The sequence below is a fragment of the Somniosus microcephalus genome, chromosome 1 (assembly GCF_052327205.1).
Source record: "Somniosus microcephalus isolate GS21.2 chromosome 1, FLI_Smic_1.0, whole genome shotgun sequence".
In the NCBI taxonomy this organism is placed as follows: domain Eukaryota; kingdom Metazoa; phylum Chordata; class Chondrichthyes; order Squaliformes; family Somniosidae; genus Somniosus; species Somniosus microcephalus.
In genome coordinates, this window is record NC_140987.1 from 174,134,838 (window position 1) to 174,155,248 (window position 20,411).

The following is a 20,411-nucleotide window of genomic DNA, read 5'->3' on the forward strand; positions in this document are numbered from 1 at the left end:
TAACAAACTAACACCCTTGCAAATGCACTTCGAGCAGATGTCACTGGTTAAGGGTCAAGAGTGGAAACAGTTGAAGGCGCTGATGCCAAGGGTAGGGATTCTAGCATTGCCCTGGCTGAGGTCAGCGAACTGACTGCAGACCAGAGATCGAGCTTAGGACCATGCCGGTCAGTCTGTGTGGCTCAGCTTCACAGTGTCAAAAACTGCTGAGACCATCAGGGGAGCTGGGAGTTTTTTTCATGCAAAATTATCTTTGAATTATCAGTAGACTGTATTTGTTTGCATATCTATTTGTGTGTCTGATGTGAGTGGAGCTAATCTACAGAACAAATGGGAAACTGTTCAAACTCCGCCACCTCCAGTCCAGATCCAAGGTCATCCCATCCTCTGTCATCGAATTACAGTATGCAGACGACACTTGCGTCTGCGCACACTCTGAGGTCGAACTCCAAACCATCGTCAACACCTACACCGAAGCGTACGAGAGCATAAACATCTGTAAAACAAAGGTCCTCTACCAACCTGCCCCCTGCCACACAGTACTGCTCCCCGATTATCAAAATCCACGACGAGGCCTTGGACAACGTGGGCCACTTTCCATACCTCGGGAGCCTACTGTCAGCAAGGGCAGACATCGATGACAAAGTCCAACACCGTCTTCAGTGTGCCAGTGCAGCCTTCGGTTGCCTGAGGAAGAGAGTGTTTGAAGACCAGGACCTCAAACCCAGCACTAAGCTCATGGTCTACAGAGCAGTAGTGATACCCTCCCTCCTGTATGCTTCAGAGACATGGACCATGTACAGCAGGCACCTCAAAGCACTGGAGAGGTACCACCAACGCTGCCTCCGCAAGATCCTGCAAATCCATTGGCAGGATAGGCGCACCAACGTCAGTGTTCTTGCTCAGGCCAACATCCCCAGCATCGAAGCTTTGACCACGCTCGATCAGCTCCGATGGACGGGCCACATCGTCCGCATGCCCGATACGAGACTCCCAAAACAAGCGCTCTACTCAGAGCTCCGACTCGGCAAGAGAGCCCCAGGCGGGCAGAGGAAATGCTTCAAGGACACCCTCAAAGCCTCCTTGAAAAAGTGCAATATCTCCACCGACACCTGGGAATCCCTGGCCCAAGACCGCACAAAGTGGAGGAGAAGCATCCGGGAAGGCGCCGAACACATCAAGTCTCTTCGCCGGGAGCAAGCGGAAGCCAAGCGCAGGCAGCGGAAGGAGCGCACGTCAACCCAAGCACCCCACCCACCCGCCGCTTCAACCACCGTCTGCTCCACCTGTGACAGAGACTGTAGTTCCCGCATTGGACTCATCAGTCACCTGAGAACTCATTTTTGTGTGGAAGCAAGTCATCCTCAGTTCCTAGGGACTGCCTAAGAAGAGAAGAAAGAAGGAGTCTGATGTGAGTGTGTGTATGTATATGGCTGGTGCTTTCTGTATACATATATCTGTGTATGTGAGCTTGTGTAAACTGGTGTGATGTGTTTGTTTATGAGTACATGTCAGTGTGATTTAACAAGTAATTTAAGTCAGAGACAATTCACTAGGTTAATTCCAGAGATGAGGGGGTTGACTTATGAAGAAAGGTTGAGCAGGTTGGGCCTATACTCATTGGAATTTAGAAGAATGAGAGGTGATCTTATTGAAACATATAAGATACTGAGGGGGCTCGACAAGGTAGATGCAGAGAGGATGTTTCCCCTCGTGGGGAAATCTAGAACTCGGGGGCATAGTTACAGAATAAAGTGTCGCCCTTTTAGAACTGAGATGAGGAGGAATTTCTTCTCTCGGAGGGTCGTAAATCTGTGGAATTCTCTGCCCCAGAGAGCTGTGGAGGCTGGGTCATTAAATATATTTAAGGTGGAGATAGTCAGATTTTTGCAAGATAAGGGAGTGAAGGGTTATTGGGAGTGGGCAGGGAAGTGGTTTTGAGCCCAAGATCAGCCATGATCTTATTGAATGGCGGAGCAGGCTCGAGGGGCCAAGTGGCCTATTCCTGCTCCTATTTCTTATGTTCTTATGATATTGTCCATCTGTCTTTGGTTATTATCTTGTGAGCTCTGTAAATTAAATATTCTGCTGCAAGTTGTAACCAAGATTCAAAATATCCCCTGCTGTCAGAGCCTGGATCCTTTCTGAAAGTCAGAGCACTTACTATTGTTTGCAGATTTAAGATTGTTTTAAGATTAAGATGTCCCTGCAGTAATTCATCACTAAACTTACTGAGTGGTTTACCCTGGTTTCTGTGTGAAAATGGGGATGTTTGGAACTATCTGTGAAGGATGCATCTGGAAAATTGAACTCCAGCAAACTGCAGCTGCTTTGTAGCATTTACATATGTAGTTTAATTAAAAAATAACAGAAGAAAAGACTAGACTGGGTGGTGCTATGTGTTAGCATATTGTCCTTTTATCCCTGCACCATGATTTGAATCCAGCCCAGTGCCATTTCTTTGCCAAGCTGCAAAGATCCAGCATGAAGTGGATTTGTGTAATATGAGACCAATCCTAGTAGATGTAAATCCACGGTCCAAAACTGCCCCATTTAATTTGCTATGATTTAGTCACCTCATTAGGACAGATCATAAGGTTAGCTGGTGTGAGAGATGGAAAGATTCACACTATTGCAGTAGAGGGTGCTGGTCTGAAGTTGAGGTTGTGGAGGTTTGGAAGTATTTTGCATACATTTCAACCTAGAAAACTAGAAAGCTGTGAAGCAGGTTGAATAACGCTAGCACAACCTAAGAAAAGCGGACAACAAAAGACAGCCCTGAATACAAGACATATAAATGCACTGAGAGTGCAGTGGGATTGTCATAGAATGTGTGTACCTGCAGCTTACGCTATCATCAAATAGCAGAAAATTGTGGCAATTTTGTTAGGATCTTCCCTCACTTTTTGTGCAGTAATTGCAGGGACTGCGGATGTATATTGGGACTCTCTCTTGCTAAATCTGATTGTTACATGGAGATACTCTTCTCACCCCTGCGCTGCCAACCGCCCCCTCCCCCCCACCCCCTGTTCACAGGGGCACTGAGGTTTCGTACCCCCAGTTAATGTTGGTATTTTTATCCCCCGCTCTCACCAGTAAATGCTGACACTTTTATTTCCATCCCCCCCACCAATCAGATTATACTGGCGCTCTTCTCTATCCCCTCCTCTCCAGTTTATGCCGACACTGTTATCTCCTGATTCTGCCCTCCTTCCTATCTGAAGCTGCTGCTCTGCAGAAACAAAGCTCGGCTACATCCCAGGAATTCCTGACATCACAAAATTACTGGAAAAACATGAATTGCCGGCCACAGTGTTTAACAGAGCTTCGGTCTGCCAGAGCAGTTCCAGGTAGTGGTGAGGCAAAAATTGGGGAGCACCAATGATTTTTGTCTGCAAACACAGAGGAATGGATATCACATCTGAAGTACTGACTGTCCACATAAAACAAGGATGTTTGCCATGTATGGTTTCATGATGGAGCAGTCTCCTACACTGACATCCCTCAGCTTGATGGGCGCAACAATAAATGGTATATATATAGCACCTTCTAATGTCCCAAGGCATTTCACAAATAAGGGAAGGGTTAGAATACCAAACAAGAATTGGGGCAAGCGATAAGGGAAAGGTATGGTCAAAGAAGTAGGTTTTGAGGAGGTTTTTGAAGGTGAGGAAAGATGCATCAACACGGAGAGGTTTAGGAAGGGGACTCCAGAGTGCAGGATATGATGGCTTAAGGATCTGTCACTGATAGTGGAGTGGAGGAAGAGTGAGACTTGCAGTAGACTGAAACCGGAAGAGCATGGGTATGAGGAGAGGTAGGATGGAATGGGGCCATGCAGTGATTTTTTTTTTTAGACGAGGACCAAGATTTTCAAATCAATATGCTTGGAGATGGAGAGCCAATGGAAATTGACGAGGATTGGCGTGATCAGTGAATGCGACAAAATACAACTGAAAAATGTACATTTTTAAAAGGATTATGACAGCAGATTATGGGTTTTGTTAATTTGAAATTGTATTTATCACTTCATTTGTTTGCTGGAGAGAAATGTTATTGTCGAGAGCCCGTCAGAATGATCCTGTATGAATACATGTAAGAATGACAGATATAAACCCGTGCATAGGATCAGAATCAGCCATCCATCTGTATTGCTCACTGCTGCCTTTTTTCCGTTGCAACCAGAGCATTTAATACCAGGCTGTGAATACTAATTAGAGACTGTGACATGCAACTATCTACTATTACAGCACAGTCAATCTGCCAGTCTGAACAATGTCGTTTTCACTCCAGTCATGATGCACATTGGAAACTCCCACCACCTGAAGCTAGTTTAAAACTGCCAGTGTGACCTGAATTATTCTGGCAAATCACCAATCACTTGCCCTGAGGAAAACCACAGCTTGAATATGTGGTGGGGAACCGATGAGTGGGTTGGGGGATGGCAATACACCTTCTGATGTGCAAAGAAGGTCAGGACAGAGATGAGTATGAATGCTAACTTTATCTGAAGTAAGTGGACTCTTCAAGGTAGATAAGGTTTTGGACTCTTGTAGTTTTCAGAATTGTTGTTGCTGTTCTCATTGTTGAGTCAGGGAACAATTATAACCGTCTCTATCTAGTTGGTGCTCTGACACCTGTAATGGATGCCTCACTGGAAATATATGAAGCTAGATAAGGTTTGTAAATGCTCAAGGAGTTTCCAGGTGAGAGCTTGGTCATCATTATCTTTCTGTGAGAATACTGCGTAGTCATTGGGCTGGATTTTCATTCAGGAGTCGGGTAGGAGGCGGGACTACAACTTTCGGGGTTGTAGTCCCGCCTCCATCGAGATGTGGCCAATTCACGCGATTTTAACTTGATTGACCTTGTTGAGCCCGCCCAGCGGGCTCAGCAGGCCAATTAAGGGCCACCCGGCAAAAGGTGACGTCACAGACTGAAATTTCATCTGTCAAGAGGTTTTGACAGATGAAATATCAGTGTTTCACAGTTTGAAGCTGTCAAACACTGACAGTCTTACTTCTAACCTGAGCCCTTCTCCACAGACTCAGTTAGAAATCTCTCCTGCACAGAAAGCTGAAGGCTGTCACTTTTGACAGTTCGCAGCCATTCTGCTTTCTGTGCCGGTGAGATGAGGGACTCCCGAGACCTAAAGGAAGGAAGGCTGAAAAGGTAAGAAAAGGTAATTTAAACTTCTTTAAACACTTTAGACACAACAAACACACTTATCTTTGCACTCATGCACACATCACTCACCTGAACACCGACATCTCGACCCCTCCAAGTCCTTCAACCCGACGGCCCGCCTCGCAAACTTGGCATGGTTTGGAGCCGTCGGGAATCCCACACTTCAGCATTAAAAATAGGGATTAAGCTAAAAACTGCCTGTTATCTACCTGTTAACAGGCAGTTAATTGGCACTAATCCCTTCCCGCCTCGGGTAGGCGGGTCCCAGTGTGGGGCGGGTACCCGCCTCCTTTGAAACTGGCATGGAGGCAGGTTGGGTGCGGGATGGGGTTGGGACCCCTGATTTCGGGATTTTAACCCCCCACACGCCTCCAATCCTGACTCCACAGCCCAATGAAAATCCTGCCCATTGTGTCTGTTCACTTTGCTTGGCTAATAAGGTCCTTAGTGACTTGCAGCTTGAATATTAAATATACTTGTATTGCTAAATGCAGATTTGAACCAAGCTCATGACTTTCCACTGACTCCAGAGCTCTTTCTGACTTGCTTTTAAAAAGAACAGTTGTAGTTGTGAAATTATAATAGGCTAGTCAGTGACAAATTGGAAGCAATGCTCAAGGTCATGGTGGTGAGAAAGGGAGCAAAAGATAGCCAGAGTTCAGGGTGAAGCTTTCACCTGGGTTATTATCTTTCAGGGTTAAACTCAGTATTGACAGGTTGGGTTCCTTTCTGCTTAAGGTCTGATCTCTCCACAGAGCAAGTTAATGAGGAACAGAGTCCAACAAAGACTGATTGATCCATTCTCAAATGGAAATGTAGTTCCATTCTTTTAAACATAGCCCACTATGTCACCATAATGATGCCTAATGTTCCGTTTAGACACTGTTGGGGTGAAACCCTTTTATGATTGTTTTGTAATCCGTATTTATCTTCGGTTTGAAAGTGGTAACGATCTTAGTCACTTCTAACCCTTTGACTGTGTGAATGTGAAAACTGTACGTGTGATCTCAGTGCATCTTATTAACTCTTTTAATCTGTATGTCTAGCTGGTTTAGTTCTGGTTTCTTAGGTCTCACTCCTGCTGTAGCAGGCCCATAACAGTATGTCCTCTTTGTTTGCTTCATCTCATCCTTTAAGCTTTAATTTTCGCTTCATACATTTTCTTTTACATCTGTATTCCTTTTTAAATGTTAATATCTCTAATCTTTTCTCAAGTGTCCTTGTTGCACTGTTCCCTTGCTGTTTCTCCTGAGCCTACCTCTCTTAAAGACTGTCAGGAGTTTTTCACTGCTTGCAAACAGAATGGCCAATTTGGACTCCTCGAGATAACAGAACATCCTTTGGGTTTTACAACAACGATGATTTTGGCCAGTTTCAGATATGCGTTCTTCACACAAAAGCTTCTGTGTAAATGTTCTACTTTTTAAGTTGTCCAAAAAATATAACTGTTAAATCTTTTTGCTTTATTAAGCTGATCCAATTGCTCAGGCAACAGCTTAGCCCACTTTAATTACCAACATCAAAACAGAAAATGCTGGAAACACTCAGCAGGTGAGGCAGTATCTATGGAGAGAGAAGCTGAGGTAACGTTTCAGGTCGATGAGCTTGAGTATTTCCAGCACTTTCTGTTTTTATTTCAGATTTCCAGCATCCGCAGTATCTTGTTTTTGTTTTAATTACCAACCTGCTCTCTCTCCACTTTCCCTTTGGGACAGTCTAATGCTTTTAACTTAATTTTTCCTATCTCCATTTTTTTTCTATCTAGTTCTCTTCTTTTAAATAACTGTTTCTGTTCCTCCTAATTCTTTTTTCCCCCTTATGCTGATTCTGAAGTTAAAGATTCTTGCAAGGGCAGTTGGATAAGGGGTGTGCGAGAGATACTGAGAATAGCAAGTCTTGTCTAGCTTGTGCCCAGGATTTGTGAAAGTTCCCTTTTATTAGATTTCCTGTGGACAACTAAATAGTCCCTTAGTTTTACACAGTGCCGCTTGTAACAGGGACAGCAGGGCCCACAGGAAAGTGGTCATTTCCTGTCTGTAACCACAAACCTCAAGCACTGTGCCCTAATAGCACATTGTGTGTTTTCATTTAGTGGTAGAGGAGGCAGCTCTTCTCAGTTGTGTGATTTAGTGGGAGCTTTCAGCCAAGCTGTTATGTTCCAAAAGAAGATTTGTTACACATTTTGAAGTGTTTAGGTGGACTGATTGACACTTGAAGGGGGAAAAAATCAAAACTTAATGAACCAATTTCACCACAGAACCTTTTTTTTTACCTTGTATCATCGGGATAATCAATTTTTGTGGTTTAGACCTTGCAAAACATTCAGTATTATCTTTTCCGAAGCCTCTAATGCCACAGCTTGAAATTTATGTCATCGAATTGATAAATATTTTTAAGTAATATTACTTTATGTACTGTCTTCACCAGTGTGCTAGAGTTCAGTATTGGTTTAAAATTACACTTTCAAAATGTTAAAACCTTTTCTAAGGCCACAGTGCATTACTTCATTGTTATATTGGCTACAATTACAGATTTTAGACATGTTTTAACTTGTCAGTAACTTTAAGTAGAGGGAAAATAATGTTTTTTTTATTTCTAGTGCAAAGACTTAAAATGATTTCTCTTCACACTTCACAGCTTCAGCTATCCCAGATAATGGAAAGAAGACTTGTTTAAAATTGAAAGTTCTCGTGCGACAATCAAGTAAGTTCCTTTGGCAGGCTTGCAAGGGTGGCTTTAGCGCATGCTTTATCGTAAGCACTGGTAAAACTTTTTTTTTCTCTCTTACTGTGTATACCTTGTATGGTATCTGTTCTGTACATAGCATTTTCTGTGTTTTTTTCCATCATTTTTTTCATACATTTCTTCACTGAGCTTTTATGGCAGTTGCTAACTTGTTGTTTCTGCAAGTTTTCCATGGTTAAAACAAACGGACGAGTGCAGCAGCACTTTTGACATGTACACAACGTGCAACGATTAAAAAAAGGAGAAAGAAAAAAAACAGGGAAATAAAAAAAATGTCACACTAACATATTTGGCTATTATTTCTATTTTTGTTATAGACAGCTGTTCGAAAACTGTAGGTGTACATGAAAGTGTTTTCGGTGCTAACGACAGAGTAGACAGTTCATTAGAACCAGCAGGTTAGTATGCTTAGAGAATCTTTTAACAAGTGCGTCTGTCCCTCCCCCCACCCCCACCCCCACCTTTTCTTATTGACCCTCCGTCACAGTTTGCATGCCCTGCATGGGTTCAGTGTTGAAAGCTTGTTCCTCCCCCCTTTTGGTGGTGGTCTCCTTGCTAACTTTCTTCTGTATATATTGCAACAGAATGATGCAATAACTCTTGCATGGTGTGCCAGATTTTTATTATTGCCATTAGCTAAAGGCATGTGACATAAAATGAAAGTCATTTGATTCCATGCAGTGCTGGATATGCTGCTTAATACAAATGTAGTGAGACAGGATATCCAGCAGAAATAACGTTTCTGCTGTCTTTTAACTGCTATATTCCATTTGCTTTGCAAAAAAGAAGCCAAACCAAAAATTGCCTTAATAAGGAAGGAGTTAAATTAACCAATCGTTTTAGTGCTCCAATAAAGCTGCCTAATGATTTATGAAAACCGAAGCATGCAATTAACTAATTTTGTAATTGATATGTGGGAGGGAGGTGGGCTGTTCCAGAATTGAAAGGGGTTGCAGTTCTCATGTACTGTAAGAAATGTGTCCATGACAACTGAAAATATTGTCACATTGTGAAATATGGCCCATTGGTCCCTGCAGTTTGGTAGAAGTCAGGCTCATGTCTGCCTGCATCACTGCTTTGAACAGAAATACCAGACCTGTCTGGAGCATATTTATGCGTCTCTTTGTATTTTTAATGTTGTCCTTTTCATTAAAGTCTGCCACCAACATTTATGTCTCTGAGTATATTTGGTTGTGTTAGTAACTCACTGCTGCTGCTAATATTTTAGCAAACCTAACATGAAAAATGATGCAACTCAGTATTGCTGTTCATTTCATTATTGTGAGGGACTGAGTGGCACAGTGGATTAGAACATTCACCTTTCACCCTAGGAATCTGGGTTTGGATTCAGCCCAGACTGATGGGATAATTTCTGCGCTCACTCCGTGCTCTCTCTATCTCTCTCTAAGAAAGAGAGATATTGCATTTATATGGCCCCATTCATGACTGTAAGACATTCCAAAGTGCTTTACAGCCATTGAAGTACTTTTTGAAGTGTAGTCTCTGTTTTAATGTAGAAAATGTGATCGCCAATATGTACACAGCAAGGTCCCACAAACCACAATGACATAAATGACCTGTTTCAGGTATTGGTTGAGGGATAAATGATGGACAGGACACCAGGAGACCTCACCTGATTTTCTTCGAATAATGCCATGGTATCTTTTATGTCCACCTTACGAGACGGGGCCTCAGTTTAACATCTAATCTGAAAGGCAGCACTTCTGACCGTGCAGCAGCTAATCAGTACTGCACTGATATGTCAGCCTAAATTATGTGCTCAAGTCTCTGTGGAGTGGGGCTTGAAACCACAACCTTATGACTCAGAGGCAAGAGTGCTACCCACTAAGCAAAGGCTATCGATCTCTATCTATATCTCTCTCTTACATTCTGTGATGTTTGGTCCTGAGTAAAATGATTTTGGACAGTTTGTGTTCCGTATCCATTGGGTGTGCATACACAGCACTCCAAGGATACCAACACAAAACCTAAAAGGAACAATTCTCATCTAACCCCACACTCAGAGCAGTGCGGCTTAGAACTCACTAGATCTGGTTTTACAGCAGAGTCTGTTGGTCTATGTTCAGAGAAAATCAGTGAGGAAAAATTAAGGATAGTATTAGATCCAAAGAGGAGTCATATAAAGTTGTCAGAAAAAGTAGCAAGCCTGAGGATTGGGAGCAGTTTAGAGTTCAGCAAAAAAGGACCAAGAGATTGATTAAGAGGGGGAAAATAGAGTATGATAGTAAACTTGCAAGGAACATAAAAGCGGATTGTAAAAACTTCTACAAGTATGTAAAAAGAAAAAGATTCGTGAAGACAAATGTAGGTCCCTTACAGGCAGAAACGGGAGAATTTATAATGGGGAACAAGGAAATGGCTGAGCAATTAAACAAATACTTTGGTTCTGTCTTCACGGAAGAGGACACAAATAACTTCCCAGAAATGCTAGGGAACCAAGGGTCTAGTGAGAAGGAGGAATTAAAGGAAATTAGTATTAGTAAAAAAAATAGTGCTGGAGAAATTAATGGGACTGAAAGCTGATAAATCCCCAGGGCCTGATAATCTGCATCCCAGAGTACTAAAAGAGGTAGCCATCGAAATAGTGAATGCATTGGTTGTCATCTTCCAAAAAGATTATGGAACAGTTCCTACAGATTGGAGGGTGTCAAGTGTAATCCCACTATTTAAAAAAGGAGGGAGAGAGAAAACAGGGAACTACAGACCGGTTAGCCTAACATCAGTAGTAGGGAAAATGCTAGAGTCTATTATAAAGGGTGTGATAACAGGACACTTAGAAAATATCAACGGGATTAGACAAAGTCAACATGGATTTATGAAAGGAAAATCGTGTTTGACAAACCTGCTGGAGTTTTTTGAGGATGTAACTGGTAGAATAGATAAGGGAGAACCAGTGGATGTGGTGCATTTGGATTTTCAGAAGGCCTTTGATAAAGTCCCACATAAGATGTTAGCGTGCAAAATTAAAGCACATGGAATTGGGGGTAATATACTGGCATGGATTAAAAATTGGTTAACAGACAGGAAACGGAGAGTAAGAATAAATGGGTCTTCTTCGGGGTGGCAGGCCTTGACTAGTGGGGTACCGCAGGGATCAGTGCTTGGGCCCCAGCTATTCACAATATATATCAATGATTTGGATGAGGGAACCAAATGTAATATTTCCAAGTTTGCTGATGACATGAAACTAGGTGGGATTGTGAGTTGTGAGGAGGATGCAAAGAGGCTTCAAGGTGATATAGACAAGTTGAGTGAGTGGGCAAATACATGGCAGATGCAGTATAACGTGGATAAATGTGAAGTTATCCACTTCGGTAGGAAAAACAGAAAGGTAGAGCATTATTTAAATGGTGATAGATTGGAAAATGCTGATGCACAAAGGGACCTGGGTGTCCTTGTACACCAGTCACTGAAAGCAAACATGCAGGTGCAGCAAGCGGTTAGGAAGGCAAATGGTATGTTGGCATTCATTGCAAGAGGATTTGAGTACAGGAGCAAGGATGTCTTACTACAGTTATACAGGGCCTTGGTGAGACCACACCTGGAGTACTGTGTGCAGTTTTGGTCTCCTTACCTAAGAAAGGATATACTTACCATAGAGGGAGTGCAGCGAAGGTTCACCAGACTGATTCCTGGGATGGCAGCAGTGTCGTATGAGGAGAGATTGGGTCGACTAGGCCTGTATTCACTAGAGTTTAGAAGAATGAGAGGGGATCTTATTGAAACGTATAAAATTCTGACAGGGCTAGACAGACTGGATGCAGGGAGGATGTTTCCCCTGGCTGGGGGGTCTAGAACGAGGGATCACAGTCTCAGGATACGGGGTAGGACATTTAGGACTGAGATGAGAAGAAATTTCTTCACTCAGAGGATAGTGAACCTGTGGAATTCACTACCACAGAAGGCTGTGGAGGCCAAGTCACTGAATATATTTAAGAAGGAGATAGATAGATTTCTAGACAGAAAAGGCATCAAGGGGTATGGGGAGAGAGCGGGAATATGGTATTGAGATAGAGGATCAGCCATGATCATATTGAATGGTGGAGCAGGCTCGAAGGGCCGAATGGCCTACTCCTGCTCCTATTTTTCTTTGTGCACAGGGTCAGTCCCATAGAAACAATGGGCTAGACATTCACTTTGGGCCCGCCAGCTGGCTAGCGCCCAGAAGTTAGCGCTGCGCGCGGAGCCAGTTGCGCCCGTCGGAAATTCAGTTTCTGCGCCCCAAGTCGAAACCGGCCGCTATTCCAGGGTGTGCCCGCCCCCGCTTGGGGCACTGAAACTGAATTTCGGCGCGCTAGGTGCCGCAGCGCCACCCGCTGCGGAGCGGCAGGCTGTGGTACTGCAGGCCTTCCTCCTTCTCTTAAGGGGGAGGTGCCTGCAACGGGGAGATCGCCGCTTGATAGTGCCGGCAAATGAGCCCGGCACCACGGAGAAGTGCCGGGCTCCCGGAAAACAGCCGGCAATGCCGGGGGGGGGGGGGGTGGGGGGTGGTTGGAGGAGGCCAGGGAAGGAGGTGCGGGCAGGCGGCCGCCGAAAAAGCGGCCGGCCGCACCTCCGCCTTAACTCGCCCCACTAAGGCTGCAGGACGGCCCCGTCTTCACATCGTTGTTTGCGGCCGCTGCGGAAGAGGCGGCCGCAACCAAATATGGGGGTCGGGGCGGAACCGGGGCACTGCGCACACCGATGACGTCATCGGTGTCGGCGCAGCGCTACCGGCTACCGCTGCCATTACCGCAGCACTGAATATCAGCGCAAACTCCTCAAGTGGCGCAGAAGCCCTCTTTGGGCAGTAACTGGGCGCAAAGCCCACTGAATTTCTAGGCCAATTTGTTTTCTTCCAATTCCAATTTTTATTTCCCGTATCTCCTGTCCTCTCCAATAGTGTTCATTCTCTCACTGGGGTATACTTCCATTGGCACCAGGTGCCCTTTTGTTACCTTGGCCAAGTGGCGATTACTCATGTGTGATCCTCAACAGTGCATGTTGGCGGGCTATCCAATTGTGGAGGACATAACAGCCAAGCCCAACTTTTCCTCAGGTAGAGTTCACTCAGGCACAGCTTTCAGTAGTGATTGCTGTATAGTGATCAGGAGCAGTAACCATGGCCAATTTTTCCCCTTTTCCCTTCCCAGCCCCTTTCTTTCACAGCAGAGCCAGTTCTCGCTCCTCTTCCACTCATCGTCTGAGATCAGCTAAGTCAGCGCATGAGTGCGAATTAAACCTGGAACCTTCCTGGTCTGTGTGACTGAAATTTTAGTTTTGATTTTTTTATTAGTTCTGTCTTTTTTTTAGTTTTAGTTTTTCATTCTAATTGTTTATCTTTCTATACCTGTAGCCACAATCATGATAATAAATTCTTATAGCCTTATAGCATCGTAACTTATCTCCATTCCCAAAATTCAGGGCGCACCAACAAAAGGATTAAAAGGGCTAATACTGCAATCCCGCACTTTCAGTGGGGTTGGACGTTCACAGGGTGTGCGTTATTGTAGTCCTGTCTCTGACCTGCGCTCTCTTCGAGCATGGCTTTCTCCCCTGGGAATGTGGCCTCCCACCCCCACAAAGCTTCCACCCAAACGCTGAGTGCATTTCATTTTCTGAAAATCAAAAACATAGAAGAATCTTGTGTCTCAAGTAAAACTGCACGTCTCACCTCTCGGTAAAGTATAACCTGCGCACCAAACACACACACTATCCCCACAATGCCCACAGAGGTGGAGGAAGTCCACTTTAATTAAAATAAGCAGTAATATTAAATTGACTCAGCGCTGCAAAAGGAAAGCAGAATTTTGTGCTCAGACTGTACATTAGTGGCAGCCTCATTGCTGAAGTTTACATTGGTACCGAGGAGGGAAAATCAGGCCAATTGTTGGGAAGTGCTTGGAGCTCTGCAATCCCCATCAATTCACCTTATGGAGAGTGCTTAGTGCCTTTACTACCACCACGGTTACTTAGGTTTGTATAGTGCAACTGAACATCTCGAGCACTTGCTAGGGCGAGAGGTGGACATTGACCAGGAAGTGAAGGAATTTAGGGAGGGGAAATCAAAGACTTTCTGTTTGCTATTTCTAGAAAAATCATCAAAACCTTCGAACAGAACATGTTTACAATGTTGCTAACACATAGCGGCCATAGGAAATCATCTCCCAGTATCTTCCCCCTCAAATTTTGGAAACAATTTTACACAGTAAAAGCAAAATGTAAAAATAACAGAACCTTCCCCTTTAAGCATTCTGTGTCATTTATTGTTGTTCAAATGCGAAATACTAATTAACTTTAAAAGGTTTCACAGGACCAGTGACTTAGATAAAGATGCCATTGTCCTGGGAAGGAAAAGGATGCTAAATTCCTGCAACTGAAGTTTATCCGATTACTATTTTTTTATATATATGTAAGAATGGAAACAGTCCCTCCTCTTTCTAAGAGCCAATAAATAATACCCTTGCAGCTCAGAGACAAAACAGTAAACAGATCTTACGCTAACATTTGTGGCTTCTACTTCCAGAGACAGTAATGGAAGCAGATATTTACAGCCAGCAATTCGGGTTTTGTCTTCTGTGCAACAACTGGAGAATATTTACATTATTTCCTCATTTACAAACCAGCTTTGAATGAAGAAATACACTCACTGTGCCATTCAGCTGTTGCCAGTTTCTGTCTGGATACCAAAAAAAGTCCATTGTGATCGTATTAGCAGCAACTCAGTGAGGTGCTCTGTTGGTTTTCTCATGCATTTGAGTATATGTTTTTCCAAATTAAAAAATAAATCGTAAACACTGGATCTGACTTATTTTAAATACCTTCAAATAGTTGGAATGGATTTAATCTAAAATCTCCCGTAATGGGTACATGATTCCATTTTGCCAGCAAAATTTGCACTAGTCAGTGTTAAAAGCTTTCCAAATATTTTGATGAGAAAACCAACAGTAGATGTGGTGCATGAAATTATTTATTTTTTAATTTAATGAACAAACTGCTCAGAAATTAACAGGACAGCTCCCAGGCATTAAACATTTCAGATTGGGGGTCTGTGGGCTGAAATATTGTTTAACTTAAAATATTTAAAACTCATCAGTGCCTCTTATCTGCCACTGTCTTTGATTGGTTTTCCATTAAATTTAGTTAATGAAAGATTTCCCAGTTTAAAAAAACCCAGGAAATTTGAAATGCAATGCAGATTGTTAGAGCATTCAATGGCAGTATGACCATGAAATGTATTTGCCTGAGGAGCTTGGCTGACCTATAATTGTGACTAAAGTACTGAGGAGCATTCTTTCAGTTGTCTTTTGCTGTAACGGCATTGCCTTCTCTGTTTGTTCTGTCTGAATAGATGACACCATACATGAAGCTGAGCCATCGCGCAGTGAGAACGACGCTCAAACACCCAGGATATCCCCGCTACTTTTGGCGACTGTACTGTTCCTTTTCATGACGCTTTCAACATTGTAGTGCTCGAAAATCCAAGGAACCTCTGACACAGCATGGCTGGATCAGGAAACATCACGGAGCCTGTAACTGCACTGTTGAAGAGGGGGACATTCAGTTTATTCCAGACATAAGATTTATTTTCTGTCAGGAGAGTAGAGAGTGATTCAAGAGGGATGATGTATCCAAACTGATAAACCCCCCAAAAAATGCCAAATTATATTTTGAGACTAATGATTCTTATTTTCCTGTACATTTCTTCTTTCAAAATACCCCATAGGTGGTTTAGCTCTTGTCATCCAAGTGCAGATGAGAAACAATAGTGGCAGATGCAGTCACTGAAGAATAAGAATATTGAGCAGAAGCCCAAGAGAGTTTTACTCCTCCATGCAATATTTATACCTTCTCACTCAATACCGTAAGATGATCACGCAAGGCATCGAGTCACCGTGTGAGGACTTGAGGAGAGATATTACGAACAGATATAACCCCAACCCTCTCGGGAGTTATAATTGAACATGTGTCTGAAGGGAGAGTTCCTGTGCTCGTGCAGTCGCTAACATGGTCTGTAATATTTTGTATTTCCCACACATTTCCTGTTTCATGAGCCCTCGGCAGGGCTTTGTATTTGTGTAGGAGATGTGTGTACACTGAATAACCTTTGAAGAAATTGGGACGCACTAAAAAATTGAGGAGTGGTGCAGCTAGCAATAGGCTACTAGCATTCTGCAGAATCATGTGAGAAACACAAATATAAAGGTTAAAACTGTAGGTTAGAAATGCTGATTTCATTTGTAGTATGGATAGTTTTCATGTGAATAAGGATAGATATTGGGCATAACTGATAATTTTGCAGTTTATTTTAAAACTATGTTCTACAATTGAAAAACTAATGAACTGGGAATGTAAAAATACTGCATCTTTTTTTCCTGAAAAACTGGATTGCAATCCAACTCTGTATTAGTGATGTAACCATTGCATTATTTTTTATGGGCAGCTGTAAGCTACAGTTCATTATTTGACATATTATTAATTTCTGACAGTTTAATCTGTTCCATGGTGTTTATTGCCAACATATTTTAGTAAAGAATGGATTCAATATTAAACAATTACTATTACGCTCTTGGAGGATTTTAATAAGAACTGGATACCCCTGATATTATGGAGAACTTTTAAGACCAATTACTTTTTTGCTTGTTCGTTTTTGGTTGCCTTTTTTTAAGCAGGGAAATGAGGATCAGTCTGTTCAGTGGATACTGTGTATCCTGTAATAGTCTATAACATTAGTGTTAGCTTAGTACATTGATTTGTACCTTCTTCTAGGGCAAAAGGAAAACAATACATTGTTTAAATTCTGTATTATTAGCAACTTATGTTGTAAATAGTGTTTGATAAAGTATTAATTCCAATTCTTACATCTTTTATAATTGAATACAATAGAATTTCTGGATTTGATTGAGCAGTTTAAGCAAACAGATCTATGTTGAAATGGAAGATGTGTTGCTACAGTACTGATAGCAGCTTCAGCGAATAGTGCAAACGCTACAGACAGCTGCAAGCACAGAAATGGGTGCAGCTTGCAAATTGCTTATTATCGATGAACAGAGGGGAGCAAAACTGTGACTTGACATTCAACGTATTGGTCCTAAATGTTTGAGGCAATGTGGAATTCTGATCACGAAGCCCTGTGTGAAGAGGCATGTTGATCCTGAAAGTCGATCGATTTGTGTTCCTGGATTTTTCTCTCTCCCAGAGATGAAGTGAATATTTTATGGAAAGATCTTGCCAGTATCATTGTGGCATGCGCATGGACTCGAGTAAGAAAAAAAGTTTGTCGGTATAGTTTTGTAAATTTTGTCTACTTTTTTTCTCCCCTTTGTGTGGAAGTAGCTCATGACAAGGAAAGAAATAGGGGTGTACTATACCTGTCAACAACCAATCGCACTTCACTGATCTACCTTGCAATGTGGAATGGAAATGGTTCTATAAATTTTAGAAGCATAGAAATTAATCCACTCCCCTTTTATTCACTCCACGTAGATCAGCTGTTCCCTGCTTTCATCCAAGCCTTCATTGAGCGGTGAATGGGTAAATCTGTTCTATTTGGCAACTCCGAGTTTTTCCCATGCATTAGCCCCCAAACTGCTCTGATGCGAGACGAATCTTCTTACAATAGCGTTGCTGCCATTGTCTGTACAGTTTAATAAATGCTGGCATGCTGAAGGTTACTCATGGAGTCTGCTAAATCTGTTTTAGATGCTTACTCTTGACACTCCGTTAGAGCCACTCATTGTGTGTGCGTCTGGATATTCGAGTCCAGTTCATTGTTGTCCTGTGCCTGTACTGCCCTGCTCAAGAACCGCTTGAAATGCAGATTCCTTGCACTCACTGAAGAGTGCTTTTTTTGACTTGCTTATAAGAGGAAAAAACAAACCTATGGTCTGCTGCCATGTGGATACTCTATACATCTGTTTTGTATATACACGTGTCTGAGCAACTATACATAAATAAAACTAAAGATGTTCATCATTATAAATAGTATGAATGTTCTGTGTCTTTCGCCATTAAAAGTTTGGAAATATGTTTTAAAGGACATAAGTGTGTCTCATTCTTGATATCTTAATATTCCGAAAATAGATTGCATCTTTTATTAAGAAAATGTACAGATAGTATAGTTAATGTCATTCCTGCTTTGTGCAAACGAAACCCCGTGAAATGCACGCAAAATATGACATTTTAGCGGGAAAGAATGATTATTTAATTACTTAATCAGGCTTTATCTACATCCTGCTCAATAATTAAAGCATAATATGACTGATAATTTTCATGTAAATGGTAGAACTATAACTAGTTGAACAATTCAACTGAGACGGCGTAGCTCTGTCATTTAAACATAAACAGGACGCAGAAGTATCTTATGAGCAAAAGTAGTACTTTAGAAGATGTTAGTGTTAACTTGAAATATAGTAAATTCTACCATAGTACTTTTTAAAATTGAAACAACAGTATATTCATGAAGAAACTAGAGAGAAACTGAATGGCTCACTGGCCTCTCACTCCTGAGTTTGAATCCAGCTCGGACCAATAGGATGGAAATCGCCTTTCAACTACCTCTGGGTACTGGCTCTCGATGTGAAATTAGTTTGGCCAGTTTGGACTCGGTGACCATGGGTTTACAGCACAAAACTGCCCGCACTTTTACACTAACGTCATATCAGGCGGGGGAATCATCGGATGGAGCGGGAATGGGGAAAAAAACGCTTTGGTACAGGACAGGAGCTTTTCTGAAGTTGTTGGGAAGAGTAGAGGGTAGTTGACACCCAATCCACCTGATCTATTGCTTTCTGTTGCACGAGGTGATCAAAGTAGAAAATGATTCAACTCCCCAGCACTAATCCCTCTCGCCTTGATGCGCAGGGCACAATAAAAAAAAATGAAGAGGACAAACACTAGACACTGAACTAGAAACTCCCTCTGAATGTTGTAAACGTTAAACTGGTTTGTATATTCAATATTATGCATCCATCATACATATGTTATGATAATTTACAACGAGATTAAATTTGATCTTGATATTATACATAAGCTACTGAAATTGGATCCTGCGCAGGATGGGGTTGTTATAACTAATATATTAAAATGTAAAATTAATCTCCAGCAGCTGTCTTGCTTCTCACATAAAACCCATGGTTGTTTTGTAATATTGCAGTTTCAATATTTTCTACTGTGGTTTAGAAATCCAGCGGGTGCAGTCTGTCCCTTTCAATTTACCAATAAAAGACCAGCAGCACTAACCACCCTATTAAACAGCCTGTTTTTTGTTTGGTTGAATTTGACTATTTAACTTAAATACTAACTTTTTGTGGTTTAAAAAAATCGCTGTGAAACGTGGAAAAATGGCATAACCAAGGGTAGCTCCTTAAATATTGCAATGTAGAGCTGACACATTTTTTCAAAGACGCCTTGACGTTAGCACTTGGCTTATTTTACCTCAAAGCCAAACTCCCCCTGACAAGCGCTTTGCGATCACAGGACGAATGTGTGATCTGTATTGAGGTCAGTAAAGTCATGATTTAAAGAATGCATTTCCTTCACTCCTCACCCGCAGAGCAAGGACAGTATGACTATGAACAGCACAGAGACATAACCAATCACCCTAAATCTAGCTGTCAAAGATTTCTTGGGGGCGCAACCTACTTTGTTGAGCATTATTGATTTTAAAATAGTAAAATATATTTAGAATTCTTACCACTTTATGTTTTGAAGTACAAATGTGTCTTTTTATTTGTGTTAATCTTTATCACCTCCTCAATATCTTTAACAAAATTAAACGACACCGGACATTAATATGGAAAAGCCCGCTGTCTTTCTTTACTGATGTGCCCCCACACACGCACTCAAGGTTGATCAGCCAGATCACTGACTTTGGATCGGAACTTACTCATATGCATACTACATTGACTGAAATAAAATGTACATTTAATTTCCCGTCACGTACAACAGCATAGTGAATATATTTTTACAGAACATGAACGGTGATTCATTTCAGATGACACTGAAGATATGCTTAAATTTTACAAATAGGGCCAGTTTCATGCCTCCCTCTCAAAGCAGCCGATCAGCACGGACTGCCTGCTGGGATTTTTATTTTAGATTAGATAAATATTTGATTCCATTTCAGTTACCGTGCAGTCGTATGACTTCGTTAATACAGACATGATTCGCACTAAGTCCGAGGCTGGAATATTTCCCTATCAAAGACTATAGTTCCTAAACTGCGTGTTCTAATAATTGCTGATTTGATAAAACCTGTAACGTTAAGTTTGCTACTATATAGATTATCAAACAGCTCCGTAAAATCTATTGAACAGAAACATTCAAAAGGAAAATACTTCTTTAAAATGATTTGCACAACTGAGATTTTCAGGCGAGTGTCTGATGACCATATGCCCTGTTGTACTCCAGCTCTCTCCCCCACTCTCTCACTCTCTATTTATCTTTATATAAATGTATGTTTTGGTAGCCCATGGAAT

At 42.0% G+C, this 20,411-nt stretch overlaps 1 protein-coding gene across 2 annotated transcripts in view; it reads left to right on the forward strand.

The window, feature by feature from the left end:
• The window catches only part of efna5b (ephrin-A5b), a 242,584-nt gene extending 224,616 nt beyond the window's left edge, over window positions 1–17,968 (forward strand). Inside the window, exons 4-6 of one of the 2 annotated variants that reach the window (XM_085987598.1) lie at window positions 7,825–7,890; window positions 8,250–8,330; window positions 15,284–17,968. In XM_085987598.1, coding sequence (XP_085843724.1) covers window positions 7,825–7,890; window positions 8,250–8,330; window positions 15,284–15,402 — 266 coding nt within the window. In that variant the 3' untranslated portion in view covers window positions 15,403–17,968. The remainder of the gene's footprint in view (window positions 1–7,824; window positions 7,891–8,249; window positions 8,331–15,283) is intronic. The other variant, XM_085987606.1, reaches the window with a different exon arrangement.
• The last annotated feature ends 2,443 nt before the right edge of the window (window positions 17,969–20,411 follow it).